Below are 13,828 nucleotides of genomic sequence, written 5' to 3'. Positions count from 1 at the left end.
TATAATCCTGATGTTTATTTATCAAATTTCATTAGTGGAGTCTTCGACTGGCTTTTAAAATATGGGCAGTTTCATTAAAGAGGAATATCTGGCAAACTAAATACGGAAAGCTTTTTCAAGATTTTTAAAAGGGGGTAACACTGGTCAGCATTTGGTACATGAATATGATAACATCTACTGAAAATCTCCCCATACATCATGAAAACTTGGAGGTAATTTGTGTAGCTTGAAATGTCTTCATTTTAGGATGTTATACACAAAAAGGTCCTTATTAAGAACAGAAAAGTACGTTTTCTGTGTTCAGACTATAATTTACAACACAACTGGCTTTTGATGTTACATTAAGTAAATTATACTTCAAGCTCCAGAGTATGTGGGGCATAAAACCTGATTAAAGTTTTATATGACAAAAATCCCAATAAATGTTTCTTTTATGAAATGGCTTTTCAATATTCTGATTCAGTTTAGTCATCCAAGAAAAAGTAGTTTCCACTCTTCTTTTGTTCTACATCCTGAAAAATAAAGCAGAGAAACAACAAAATCAACACCATTCTCTTATACGTAGGGGTCGATTTTCACTCGCAGTGTTGGTTAGCAGTGTGTACACCGCATCTACACAGCCTCCTCTGCACTCACTGCATCTGGATATTCCTGGGTCCCCTAAAGCAAAGGCAAGATTAGTACCTCTGTTACTCATCCCTACCATCAGTAAACTTCCCTTGGTCCACCTCAAGCACAGCCCCTTTATATAAAATGCCTTATTTACATACGTAAAATTTTATTATATAAAATACTATTTTCAGTGAAACTATTAAATTCCATTTTCATCATTTTGACTTTAAAACCCTAGTCCAAAAGGTTAACACTGTCAGTTTGAGAACTGCCTATTACACAAAATGCATATACAAGTATTTTTTCCCAGTACTGTTTATAGACTGGCCAGTAATGACCCATTTATCTACCTGCCTAGGTGCTTCCTTCTTAGGATCGAGATATGAGGACTACGATGAGTGGGCACAGAGAAATGATGACTGGGTATACCTGGGGCCAGAACCATGGGTCTCTACTAAGAAAATGACAAATACAACATTTGTTACGCTTCAGAAGGAATTCTTAGGAAAATCAAGCTGTGCCTAAGTGTTGTAGAATTCAGTTCCTCTTTTCTACCTAATATGATTTTTAAAACAAAAACTTTTCAATTTTAAGTCAGAACTTGTAATTTCATTATCCTGGCCAGAGAGTAAAAATAATTTATAAACAAAATACACAGCAAAGTCTAAAGACATCAATACACTGTGCCAGGCACTTGAGAGTACATGATGTATATATTGACCTGGTGGTCTCTGTTTTCTAAGAGGTCAGAGTTTAGTAGCAAAGCTAGAGTACAAATATGAAAATGATAAAATCTAGTAAATGTTAGTATTAAGGACAAGGGCTGGAGGGCCATGAAATGTAAGCAGCATTCTACGTAGGCACTGCAGTAGACAAAAACACAGAAATGGTTTTTTAGAGTTCATTCACTTTTTTTTTCTAAGTGACCAAGAAATTACTGCTTTTGAAAACACCTGTTCCACACTTACATCAATTGCAGGGGCATGAGAAGTAATTTTATGTACCACAAAGAAAGGAAAAAACTGCCAGTTAAACTGACAAAATGTTTTTCCATTGTGTAGAATTTTATGCTCCTTGAAGGAGCGTGTCTGGATTCTTAAAATATTTTAATCAGGCGTTGGCTGTTGTGTATGCACTAGAAGAAAGAGATGCGAGAAACTGGTCATGGTATTTATTTTGTTTTTTTAAAAGATTTTATTTATCTGAGAGAGACAGAGAGAGACTGAGAGAATGAGTGGGGGAAGGGGCAGAGGGCGAAGCAGAATCCCTACAGAGCAGGGAGCCTGACATGGGACTTGACCCCAGGACCATGACATGAACCGAAGGCAGATGCCTGACTGAGCCACCCAGGTGCCCTGGTCACAGTATTTGAAAAACTTCTGTTTCAACAGTGAATTAGGGTAATCTTTCTGAAGATATTTAAAATGGCAATTAAACTCAACACAGGCAGTACAACAGTGGGTACAATTCCGAGACAACATGACCGGGTCTGAGGCTGCACAGCGATAGCAACATCATAATTACTGCCTACCAGACTGAAGGATGCCCTCAGGTATTCATGTGAAAAATACGAATCTTAGAATTAACAAAATGACATAAATTTTTTCATGAGACAGTCTTCCAATTTGAAGTATGCCTTTCAATTATTATGAGAAATTATCCACAATTTAAGAGTTCTTTTTACCTACCTTAATTGAATTGAGTTTGTTTATTCTTGGCCTATAGTTGTTTGGATCTCTTCTGAATGTGATTTCAAGCTGAGACAAAAATTTATTCATGCCAGCCAACAGGGTCTGAGGACTAGAGGAAAAATAAGATCTGTCAATTGTGATTAAAATTTATCCCACAAATTTAACTACATTCTGGGATGAAGAGTATTAAGCAACACGGTTCTCTCTAGTTCCTCAATTGTAAGTTATCTACGTAATAGTATAATCACAGCATATTCTAAATTCTATGTTCAGAAGGGTCTTTGCTTGGACCGTTTAGTTTGTTTTGACTATATTTTTGTGCCAAACAAACCCAGTTTAATCTATGTTTCTGATCTGGAAAAAGAAACATTTAAAAAATACTTTAGAAAAACAAAAGGTTAATTAGGAGATTACAGAGTTTCCAATCTGACATTTCAAGGGGAGAAGAGAATTGAACAGAAAAGATAACATTAACATCAGAAATTTGGCACTGGAGGGAATATGGACAGCACAATGGATTGTACTCATCATTCCTTTTTCAATTTCTATGCTTTATTCATCTTTTTTACCCAAATTAATCCTTAAAGCATACTAAACTGCATCACACTTGTGGAACATTTTAAACATTTTTGTAAATACAAAGGACTGTTTGAATTCAGTAAGCTTTATATAGTCTATGAAATTTCCCTCTCAAATACGTTCTCAACTGGTAAACAAATTTAAAATGAAAACAAAGGAATTTTGGGAAGAAGCTAAGTACTTTCATTTTTTGGATGAATTATTCAAATAGTAACTCCATTCCTCCCTCTCTAGTATCAGAAAACATGTTGGAATCACACAAAATTGCTATTTTTACAGGAAAAAGATGGTGGCATACCATTAATTCCGTATGTTTCAACCTAACATAAGGTTAGCACTAAAAAGTATAAGAAATTTCTCATTAAACTGATTTGAATGTTAGGCTTCTCTATATTACAAGTGCTCTCAATAAAGGAAAATCAGAGGAAAAAAGGGGAAACGGCAAAATCTTTCATTTCTGCTGTAGATCAATACCAGATATTTGGGGTCTACTGTGAGCATTACCGCTAGCAGTGTAAGCTGGACAAATCATGTAAACTATGTGCATCTTGTTTTCTTTACCTGCTGTATACAACATCAATGGTTTTCAGGCAATCAAAATCCTAATCTGTTTTGAAAATCCAAATAATAAACCAAACAAAAGTTAACTTTCAAGAAAAGGTGAGCGGCCCAGAGCTCTGCATGCCTATTCCCTGGGTCAGGAATGCTATAGTCTGAACACTAGTCTTTCCAGTCCCATCCAGTATTCAACATGAATAATCCTGCGAGTCACACAATCATTTCTAGAATTTCCAGCTACCTCTTTAAAAATTAAAACGGTATGATTAATGTTTATAATAGCTTAATGGAAAAAAATTTTTTTTAAAAGATTTTATTTATTTGACAGAGATAGAGACAGCCAGCGAGAGAGGGAACACAAGCAGGAGGAGTGGGAGAGGAAGAAGCAGGCTCATAGCGGAGGAGCCTGATGTGGGGCTCGATCCCATAACGCCGGGATCACGCCCTGAGCCGAAGGCAGGCGTTTAACCGCTGTGCCACCCAGGCGCCTCTAATGGAAAATTTTGGTTAGTAACTTTCTAATTGTCAGAACTTATACTTAGGCTTGAATGTTCCAGAAAATAGTTTTACCTGTTTGCGACTGTGTTCTTAGATGGAATGCCATCAAAAACGATGACTCGATCTGCTAGATAGGTGGCCATAATGAAGTCATGTTCCACAACAAAGGCTGTCTTCTTAGCATGGAGTATGAAACTAAAATACATGATTTTGAAAATGTTTCCAGTTTTCTATTATCAACTATTCAAATGCTGTATTAAGCACCACTGTATGCCGGTGCACGTAATTAAAACTAATACTCTTACTGGCAGGACATTACCGTTTGACAACTCGAGCTGCCATCAATCTTTGCTCAGAATCCAAATACGCAGATGGTTCATCAATTAAATAGACATCAGCAGGCTTGCCCAAACAAAGAGCTAAAGCCACTCGCTGCAGTTCACCACCAGATAATGTCTGCACCTATTTGGAGAAGAAGTTTAGCAAACTATGTAGAGACACCCAAAGTTTAAAATAACAAAATAAAAATCAGAGTGTGTACTTCCTGATCGATGATGTTTTCAATTTGCAGAGGCTTCATCACATCAGTCACAAATTGTGGATGAGTGTAAGCGTCTCTTATCTTTTCATGTAGCAACTGTCGGACACTTCCCTGTTTTTAGTGAAAAAATTATCGAGACTTTATTTCAGTACAGAACTCTTCTAATTACCAATCTTGGCAAAGTTAAGCTGCAGAGCAAAAGAAGTGTACCAATTTGCCACCTGTAGATATGATAGTATTTTTATTGCTTTTTCAGCATCTATAGCATGTTCTGAAATTTTTAAGTTAAAAACCCATCATGTCCAACAAGTAAAAAAAAAAAAGCATCTTAAAATCTGAAAGTAATAAATGATGACTTTCAACAAAGATACCATTTGACAACAGGAGTAATTTCAAGGTCAGCATGGATATCAAGTACCCCCTGGCAATCAGAAAGATAACACAAAATGCATAACATGATAGGGATGACTCTTAAAGATTGTGTCTTGTGCTTGTTATTTCAGGAGAGGGCTGACTGAGTCTGAGAACTTAAAAGCTAAGATCATACAAAGGATCAACAATAACATTTTTATTGTAAGCTAAGCTATCTCAAATAGGCCTAACAAAGTGGTACTGAGCACAAATATTATAGTTTCAATTTCATGGATATGCCACACTGTGTTTATCCATTTATCAGTTGATGGACACTGAGCTGGTTTTCCTTTCTGGCTATTATGAATAATGCATTTGTGTGCAAATTTTCGTGTTGAGACAAGTCTTCTTTTCTCCTGGGTATGTATCTAGGAGTGGAAATGCTGGTTCATATGTAACTCTATGTTAATCATATGAGGAACTGCCAATTTTTTTTTTAAGTGGTTCTTACCATTTTAACATTCCCATCAGCAATGCATGAAGTTCCAATTTTTCCACATCCTCACCAATACTTGTTACTGTCTTTTTAAGTCATCCTAGTGGGTGTGCAGTATCTCACTGTAGTTTTATCTGCATTTCCCGAATGACTAATGGTGCTGGGCATCTTTACACATGCTTATTTGGCCTTTTGTACATTTTCTTTGAAAAAAATGTCTATTCAAATCCTTTGCTCATTTTATTTATTTATTTATTTTTTAAAGATTTTATTTATTTATTTGACAGAGATAGAGACAGCCAACGACAGAGGGAACACAAGCAGGGGTAGTGGGAGAGGAAGAGCAGGCTCCCAGTGGAGGAGCCTGATGTGGGGCTCGATCCCAGAACGCCGGGATCACGCCCTGAGCCGAAGGCAGGCGCTTAATCACTGTGCCACCCAGGCGCCCCCCTTTGCTCATTTTAAAAACTGAGTTGTAATAGTTCTTTATATATTCTGGATATAAATACCTTATTATTAGATAAATAATTTGCAAAAGTATTCTTCCATCTTGCAGATGGCCTTTTACTTTCTTGCTGATGTTATATGCAGCACAAAACACATTAAATTGTGGTTGGTTTTTTTGTTTTGCTTTGTTTTTTTTAAAGTAAGTTCTACAGCTAACATGAGGCTTGAACTCATGACCTCAAGATAAAGAGTAACACGTTCCACTGACTGAGCCAGCCAGGTGCCCCCACATTACATTTTTATTTTGGAAAAAGATGTCAAACAGATCTTAAAAGCACGTCCTAACAATGGAAATGAATCAAGGACTGATGTCTTAATACTCTTCCTTAGCACTTCTGGTAAAACTCTAGAGAAAATAATTAGAATTTTGATACAGTGAAAGATTAAAGCTATAGGCATATGTGTGTGTATAAACTTTCCTTTAATAACCAAATAACAGAATAACTCACAGTTGATTTGGGACTGATTTTCTGTGGCTTATAACTGACATTTAGAACCGGCACTTCTCCTGCAAAATAATGCAAATAAAGAAGACTGAAAATTACCCATATCTTCAAAGTTTCCTGTGTGTGACAGAGTAAAAACAGTCAACAATATACAACAGTACCTCCTTCATCAGGCTTAAGTCTTCCAGCGAGCATTCTGATAAATGTTGTTTTACCAGTACCTGCCAACACAATATGCAACAAAAGACTTGAAAGATGGTTCACAGTTATAGTAAATCACCATGTACACTCCTGGGTTTTAGTTAGAAATTAGTTTTAAAGATATACGCTGACACTACTGAATTCTGAAGGTTTACAGAAAAATACTTAAAACTTTCATGATTCACCTCTGAAGTATCATTTGGAAACTAAATGGGAGGAATATAGACTAATAAATCTTATTAATAACAATTTGAATAAACAGATCTAGAAAAGACAAGTCTTGGGTTAGTTTTTAAAAGACTTATTTGGCTAAAATACCAGTACAATTTATTGTTAAGTAGTACAGTATTATGATTGATACCATCCTTATAAATCCATTTATATGAAATATTTAAGTCAAATGCAACCCAGTTCAAAATTCCTCCATTAGGTAACGACTGACACATTGGAAAATCCTCCTAGGGAATTTCTACAGATTTGTAAGCTGTATGTATACAATTCAAATCTTTTCTTTCTTTCTTTTTTTTTTTAAATCTTGAAAGCAATACCAGACATTTGGTACTCAAATTCAACTCACAGCTCTATTTATGCCAGCAATCTAATATTGAAAATTCAGGTGATACAACTATTTACAAAGATAGACTAGCCTGAATTTAGAATGAGAGCTCAATTGGATAAACACAAGAAAAAATTTTAAACTAGACTGTTTCTGAATTACCTATTTTATCCTTTCCTTCCTCATCTGTTTCTAATATGAATAAATGTCCTATTAATATATACACAGAAAAGCTAGCTTGGAAAAAAATCTTATTTTCACTATGGGTTATGAAACAAAATACATAAAATACAAACTTGACTGAATGACAGTGAGATTAAATCATACAACGTCAGAAAATGTGAACTACGCTGAGAAGTGTATGGATTCGGCCTAGCTCCCAGACCTATAACTGAGTCAAAGTTTTTCATGGAGTAGATAAAACTAAGTTACTGGATAAACAGAACAGACTTTCAAATAAAGGAAATAAGGAAAACTTACCATTCTCCCCCAACATCACCATGATTTCAGAATCTGTAAACTCTCCAGCTACAATTGCTAGCTCAAACTCTCCCATCTTTTTCTTCATTCCAGGATATTTATACATACACATCTTTTTAACTTCTTCTTCATTTGCTGTCTCAGCCACTTTAAAAACAAGTGATGCATCTCTGAATCTCAAGTTTTCTGTTGGAACGTAGCCATCCAAAAAAATGTTTATGCCTGTTGGAAAGTCATTGGCAACAGATTAGTAAAGATCAATTAAAGACTAGTTTTTCTCCACAGCAAGAAATGATCATATAAAAGCAAAACCCTAGGCTCTCTTGGGAGCAATCTAAGCATAGATTTCCAATATCTGTGGATTTGTGGTAACATGCAGTGACAACATGTATCTATGCAAGTTGAAATGACCTATGCGTATGTATGTGCCTATATATACAAAGCATATCTTTTCATTACGATGTGATTTTAATAAGATTAATTTTTCCATCAAGTTCTATGCAAAAGAATACGGTGCCATTTTTGCTGTATTTTTAAATCAAAACTTGCAATTTTTCTGAAAAAAATGACAGGTAGGTAAAAATGGAATATTTTCGAAGACTGACATAAAATGATATAGTTTGGGGAATAATTTTTTAAATAAATAATTATGAGTATGCATTTTCACATGAGATCCAGATACCACAAACTGAAGTTATAATATATACTGCATTTTTTCAGATTAGTTTTGCAGGTTTGTAACATATTTATAGTAATGAACAGACTTCATTTAACATTTTTTTGGCTTCGCTGTACAAAAATAAACACCATTATCTAAACAGATTTTAGTAACTGAAAGAAAACATATTGTACATGAGAATCCCTCAATACTAAAACTGTTAAAATCCACAATGGCAGACACAGAAATGAAAAAGTGGGTTATTTGGGAAAAATAAAAAGATCTGTTTTCAGTGTTTCCTATATTTAAGATAATAAGAGAAAGATAGTAGCTCAAGCCTGTAAGGTCTTGAAAGAAAGCCTAAGGATATTATTCATCTCTGGAACTGAGAGCCATATCGGGGTTTACAGCCTCAGCCTAGACACAGGTGTTCAGTATTTGCTGAAAGAACAAATGAACGGATTCTGCCAAAATCAGCATTTTTTTTTTTTGTCTTAAAACTACTTAAAACCTATAAATGTGAGGATAAAAAAATTAAAACCAAAAACTAGACAGGAACATAAATTTGAAGGAAATCTTAGTGGCCATTTAATCCAGATACCTAATTTATCAGGTAAGGGAATGAAGGCTCAGAAAAGTGTGACTGTGCAAAAAACCATTAACAAACCAGCCTTTCCGTTTCTACTGCAATGTTTCTTGTCAGTTTAAAACAGGTCAAGCTATAACTGCCTTTACAGTTATACAGTTCAAAGAAAGCTTTGACATATACGTATGGCATTAATTTCAGAATATTCACGGAAAGCAGAAAATAAGTTCTAATTTACCTGAATCGTTTTAACAGATGGGGAACATCAAAAACTTCACTAGGAACCATTTCTTAAATGGCGTAGCTTTTAGACATGGCATTTGTAACTAGAATTGTGCAGAGTGAATGCCAGCTGCCTACACCATTATCAACACAATTCTGGACTTACTACATGGTATAGACTAGGTACTCAATAATAAGTATTTGCTAAACTGAGAATAAAAAATTGTTTTTGATATCATCTTTTAAGACTATTGGAAAGAACTGGGCAATCTCACAATTTTTCCCTTAACATATGCATATATTTATATCAAATGTACAAATAGATAAGTGAGAGCAATTCCTTCATCTTACCCTAACCTAAAAACTTTATGTACTTTTTATAAACTAAAAAGCTATTGCTGCCTTTTTATGCGAAGTGTATGGTGCAATATAAATTTCTTTTCCCAAAAGTTTCTTAGGTATCTCAAAAAATTATCTCTTTGAAGAGATCACTTTAAACAAAAAAAGGAGCCTGCTCAACCTGAAGACTACATTAATAATTATTCTTGTAAAATATGGTATTTTTTCAAAGTATGAACTAGGTAGTCCTTCTGGGTGTTCCTAATTGTTCTAGACTGTCAGCTGAAGGCACACCTAGAGAGATGAAATATAAAGTAAAAGAGGAGGAAGAAATCAGGGGGTAAATGACAAAGAAATTAAAAGGAAAAAGGCATACCAGGTAGAGAATGCACTGACATTTGTTTCAGGAGCCACTTAGTGGTAGGTTAGTTTTTACTTTTGCCTAACTTGCTTAAGTAGAGAGGAGACATGGAAAAGAGAGGCCAGAGAGTCCCTCTTTCCTGAAAGTAGAAGGAATAAATGAAAATATACTTACTAATAAGCTATTTTATTAGACTTTGAGTTACTTTTTAAACCAACTTACTAAACTACCTTATTTTAATATACTTATTAAACTATCTTATAAGGCTTTTTAGACAAAAAAATTAGGTCTACAAACTTAAGATACAGATTACAGATAAATTTGAAACATGAAAACAAGATGAACACTAAATAAATTTTAAGAGTTTCACTACTGGTATTGGTCTTTCAAAGATAAAGATGACAAATACTACAATGGTGCTGTAGAAGCCAAAATACAATAAAAACTTTTAAGATCGCAAAGAGTGAAACTGAAAAAGCATTTCTACCCCCTCCAATAAAAAATTCTCCAAAATGAAATGTTTTGAATAACTGATGGCTATAACCTCATACATATACATTCTGTTGAATGATTAAATCCCATTAAGATCGGAGTTTTGGATAAATATTAGAGCCACATGTAACTACTTAATATCAACAATAATACATTTTCTAAGCATTAAAGTCAACGAATACAGCATTGTGGAAATAGTTTTTCAAGTTACCTTCTCTTACACTAAAAGGCATAGTGACAACACCATAAGCACTTGGTACGCCATATAAACAGCAGATGAAGTCAGAGAGATAGTCTAATACACTTAGATCATGCTCCACCACAATGATATATCTGCAAATCAATATAGATTTTTATTTTTAAATGTAACATAACATAATGGAATTAAAATTATATTTAATTACAATTTAAACTCTTACACAGAACAGTGTAAATGTCAGGAAAACAGATACATTAAAAAAAAATTAAACGTATAGACCATACTAAACAAAAGCCTTAGAACATTTTCTTTAAAATAAGACTCATTATCAGTCTTCTGTTTCAAACTGTTTTCCTAAACTAAAAGGAAGGGGAAAAAAATTAACAGGAAACAATTTATGGATACATGAAATAAATGTGTTTTGCCAATAAAGAACGCATTTTAAAATAAACTTTACCAAGCAGAAACAATTACAATAGGTTTAAATCTGATGTAGCCTCAACTCTTTATTATGCTATTCATCTTACAGATTAAGCCCTTCTAGTGGTCCTTTCCCATGTGCTAACTGTAGTAGGGGATGCAGAGAATAACAGGACAGGATGCTTAACCGGAGAATTTTCAATTTAGCAGGGGAAAACAAGGGATAGACAGGAAACATTACCAAAAAACCTACACAGCCAAGTATGTCCTCTAGATATAAAATCCAGTGAAGGTCAGAAAGGAAACAGGTTGTACTGGAGTACTATATAAGTGGGATGGGATATGACACGACTCTTGAAGTCGTAGGAAACAGTACTGCTAGTGTACAAACTATCAGACAAATAACAGTCGTTAACACTTTTATGCAGCACTTCATTCCTATCTTAGTGCAAAATGTTAAAAAAGCAATGTCCTAGAGACACCTCAAATTCCAACTTAATTTGTTTCCTATACAAATAAAAATTCTCCATATTTGTATTAATGGAATCATCACTCTTGTAAAAAAACAAAAAAACAAAACTAATTTTATTCTCAATGATATACTGTTTAAAACGTCAAGTCTGTCAACTCTTTCTCAACAATGTCTTTTGTGTTCATTTCATTCCTTTCTTTTTCGAAATGCCTAAACTAGTTCAGGCTCTCAGATTTCTTTGAATATTACAATAGACTTTTAACAAACCTCATTTTTTTAGGTTCCCAGATATGGCTCTCAGTTGCAAACAAAACAAATTAACATCCTGTGACTTTCTTTCAAGACTTTCCAAAACTTCAGGTACTATTTCTCTTCATGTATGTATAAGGCACACTGAAAATGGATCTTTTATTGTTTCCTGAATAATCCGCTTTTCCATTTCTATGTGTCTAAGGGCTGTTCCTTCTCCTAAGTGGTCTCCTGTCTAAATCTCACCTGTTGAAATCTTACTCAACCCTGTGAGGTCCATCACAAATCCTACCTACTATAGGATCACCCCTCCTAATATGCAAATGAGCTTTCCCCAACTCTTGATCCTTTCTAACTCTGAATTGATACTTGGATTTTATTATTTTTGAGTATTTCTACAAACTGTCCCCAAATTCTATGAAGTGAGACAGTATAGTACATTTTAGCACCTCTATGATTTTTAGTCTTGTGATATGTACCAAAGAAATGTTTAATAAAGTTGTTGAATGACAAAATGAAGAATTTGGACTTATGCTAACTGGCAATGGGGGAAAATGGTAGGTTCTTAAATAGCATTGTCCAGTAGAACTTTCTATGGTTATGCAAATGTTCTAGTGTCCATATTTGGTACAAGTAGCTACTTGGAATGTGGACCACGTGGAATGTGAGTACTTTTGACTGAAGGAATGAATTTTTAATTTCAATTAAAATTAAAATAGCAACATATGGCTAGAAGGTACAGCACAGTTCTAGAATAAGAGAACAAGAAAAAACATCATTTTAGATTAATCTGGCAAGAAGAAAGAACCATAAGCTTTTAAAAGGAAGCTATCACAGCAATCTAGGTATCTGGTGGTAAAAGGAATGAAAAAAAAATAGGGGCAAGTTTAATTATGAAAAGAAAATATTAAAAGGAAATGTTTTTGGGGCACCTGGGTGGCTCAGTTGGTTAGGTGTCTGCTTTCAGCTCATGTCATGATCCTAGGATTGAGCCCCACATCTGACTCCCTGGCTCAGCAGGGAGTCTGCTTCTCCCTTTCCCACTCCCCCTGCTTGTGCTCTCTTTCCCTTTGTCAAATAAATTTAAAAAAATATCTTAAAAAAAAATATTTTCTACCACATTGGTAGTAAGAAGCATCAATAAAAATGGCAAATCACGCAAGTGAGCCAATACTCATCCTGCCTTGGTATCTTTGTTGGTAATGTGCCATTATCTGGAGTAACTGTCTACTTTTTACCATTAAAATCTTCATGACTCATTGTAAGGCAGCACAGTATCATCTGGGGCTTTTAATTTGCTTTGAAAAGAAGAAAAAAAACCAGGTCAAACCTTCTGATATTGCTACCTTTAAGCAGAGCTTATACAGAGGTCTAAAATGTAAAAAAGATTTAGGTGTGCCACTCTATTTTCTGATGGTTTGGAAAGAAATAAATCAGCAGCATAATGAGAAATCTATGCTCTGAAAATCTTACAATTAATTTTGGGTTACCTGTTGGTTTTTAATCTTATCAAAGATGTTCTTGGAGGTTAAATGCCAAAAAATCTTATGTATTAGTGTCCTTTCTTCAATCCATGCTCTATTTCTTGTTTTAAGGATATGATCTCTGAATCTTTTTACAGCATTAAGACTGAACATTGCCTTGACATGTCACAGAATTTCAGGATGCATATACTTGTCACTTTTTATCATCAGTGTATCACTTACAAAGAGATTATTTTAATCCTTTACCTATAACACCCAAGACAGTTATGAAAATGTCTAACACAATCATTTCCTTCACTTTGTCAATCTAATTTGTTTTGACATATTATCCTTATTACAATTAAGGTTACTGCCCTCTCAAAATACAGGACTGCAGTGATTTGCCTGAACATTTTCATATTTTTTAAGATTTTATTTATTTGTTTTTTTGAGAGAGAGAGAGAGAGAGAGAAAACATATGTAAGCGGAAGTAGGGGCAAAGGGAGAGAATCCCAAGCAGACTCCACTGAGCGTGGAGCCTGACTCAGGGCTCGGTTCCACAACCCTGAGCTGACACCAAGAGTCAGACGTTTAACCGACTGAGCCACCCGGGCACCCCCTGAACATTTACATACTAAGATTCAGGTCAGCTGGTTGCAAATTACTTTCCTTTTAGTTCTTTTTATTATGGTTACGATGTTGTATGATATATAAAAAAGGATTACGTGTGAAAATAGGGATCTACGATTTTCATAATAAGAGGATATAAAAATATTTTATAAAAAGGGGTTAGGGTTCAGAACCACTGACTTGACTGCTTGTATATTCTTTTCTTTACCACATTGTGAAGT

The 13,828-nt window shown here is 34.6% G+C and overlaps 1 protein-coding gene across 1 annotated transcript in view; it reads right to left on the bottom strand.

The window, feature by feature from the left end:
- Positions 1-13,828, bottom strand: part of ABCE1 (ATP binding cassette subfamily E member 1) — a 29,468-nt gene continuing 15,640 nt past the window's right edge. Inside the window, exons 10-18 of the mRNA XM_008685441.2 lie at positions 10,386-10,507; positions 7,517-7,738; positions 6,441-6,500; positions 6,283-6,341; positions 4,480-4,590; positions 4,258-4,400; positions 4,011-4,133; positions 2,301-2,412; positions 1-512 (exon numbers count right to left, since the gene is read on the bottom strand). Coding sequence (XP_008683663.1) covers positions 465-512; positions 2,301-2,412; positions 4,011-4,133; positions 4,258-4,400; positions 4,480-4,590; positions 6,283-6,341; positions 6,441-6,500; positions 7,517-7,738; positions 10,386-10,507 — 1,000 coding nt within the window. The 3' untranslated portion in view covers positions 1-464. The remainder of the gene's footprint in view (positions 513-2,300; positions 2,413-4,010; positions 4,134-4,257; positions 4,401-4,479; positions 4,591-6,282; positions 6,342-6,440; positions 6,501-7,516; positions 7,739-10,385; positions 10,508-13,828) is intronic.

This window comes from Ursus maritimus, unplaced genomic scaffold (genome assembly GCF_017311325.1).
Source record: "Ursus maritimus isolate PB19 unplaced genomic scaffold, ASM1731132v1 scaffold_11, whole genome shotgun sequence".
Classification (NCBI taxonomy): Eukaryota; Metazoa; Chordata; class Mammalia; order Carnivora; family Ursidae; genus Ursus; species Ursus maritimus.
The sequence above is the reverse complement of the archived record's forward strand: the minus strand, read 5'-3'. Positions and strand labels throughout refer to the sequence as shown.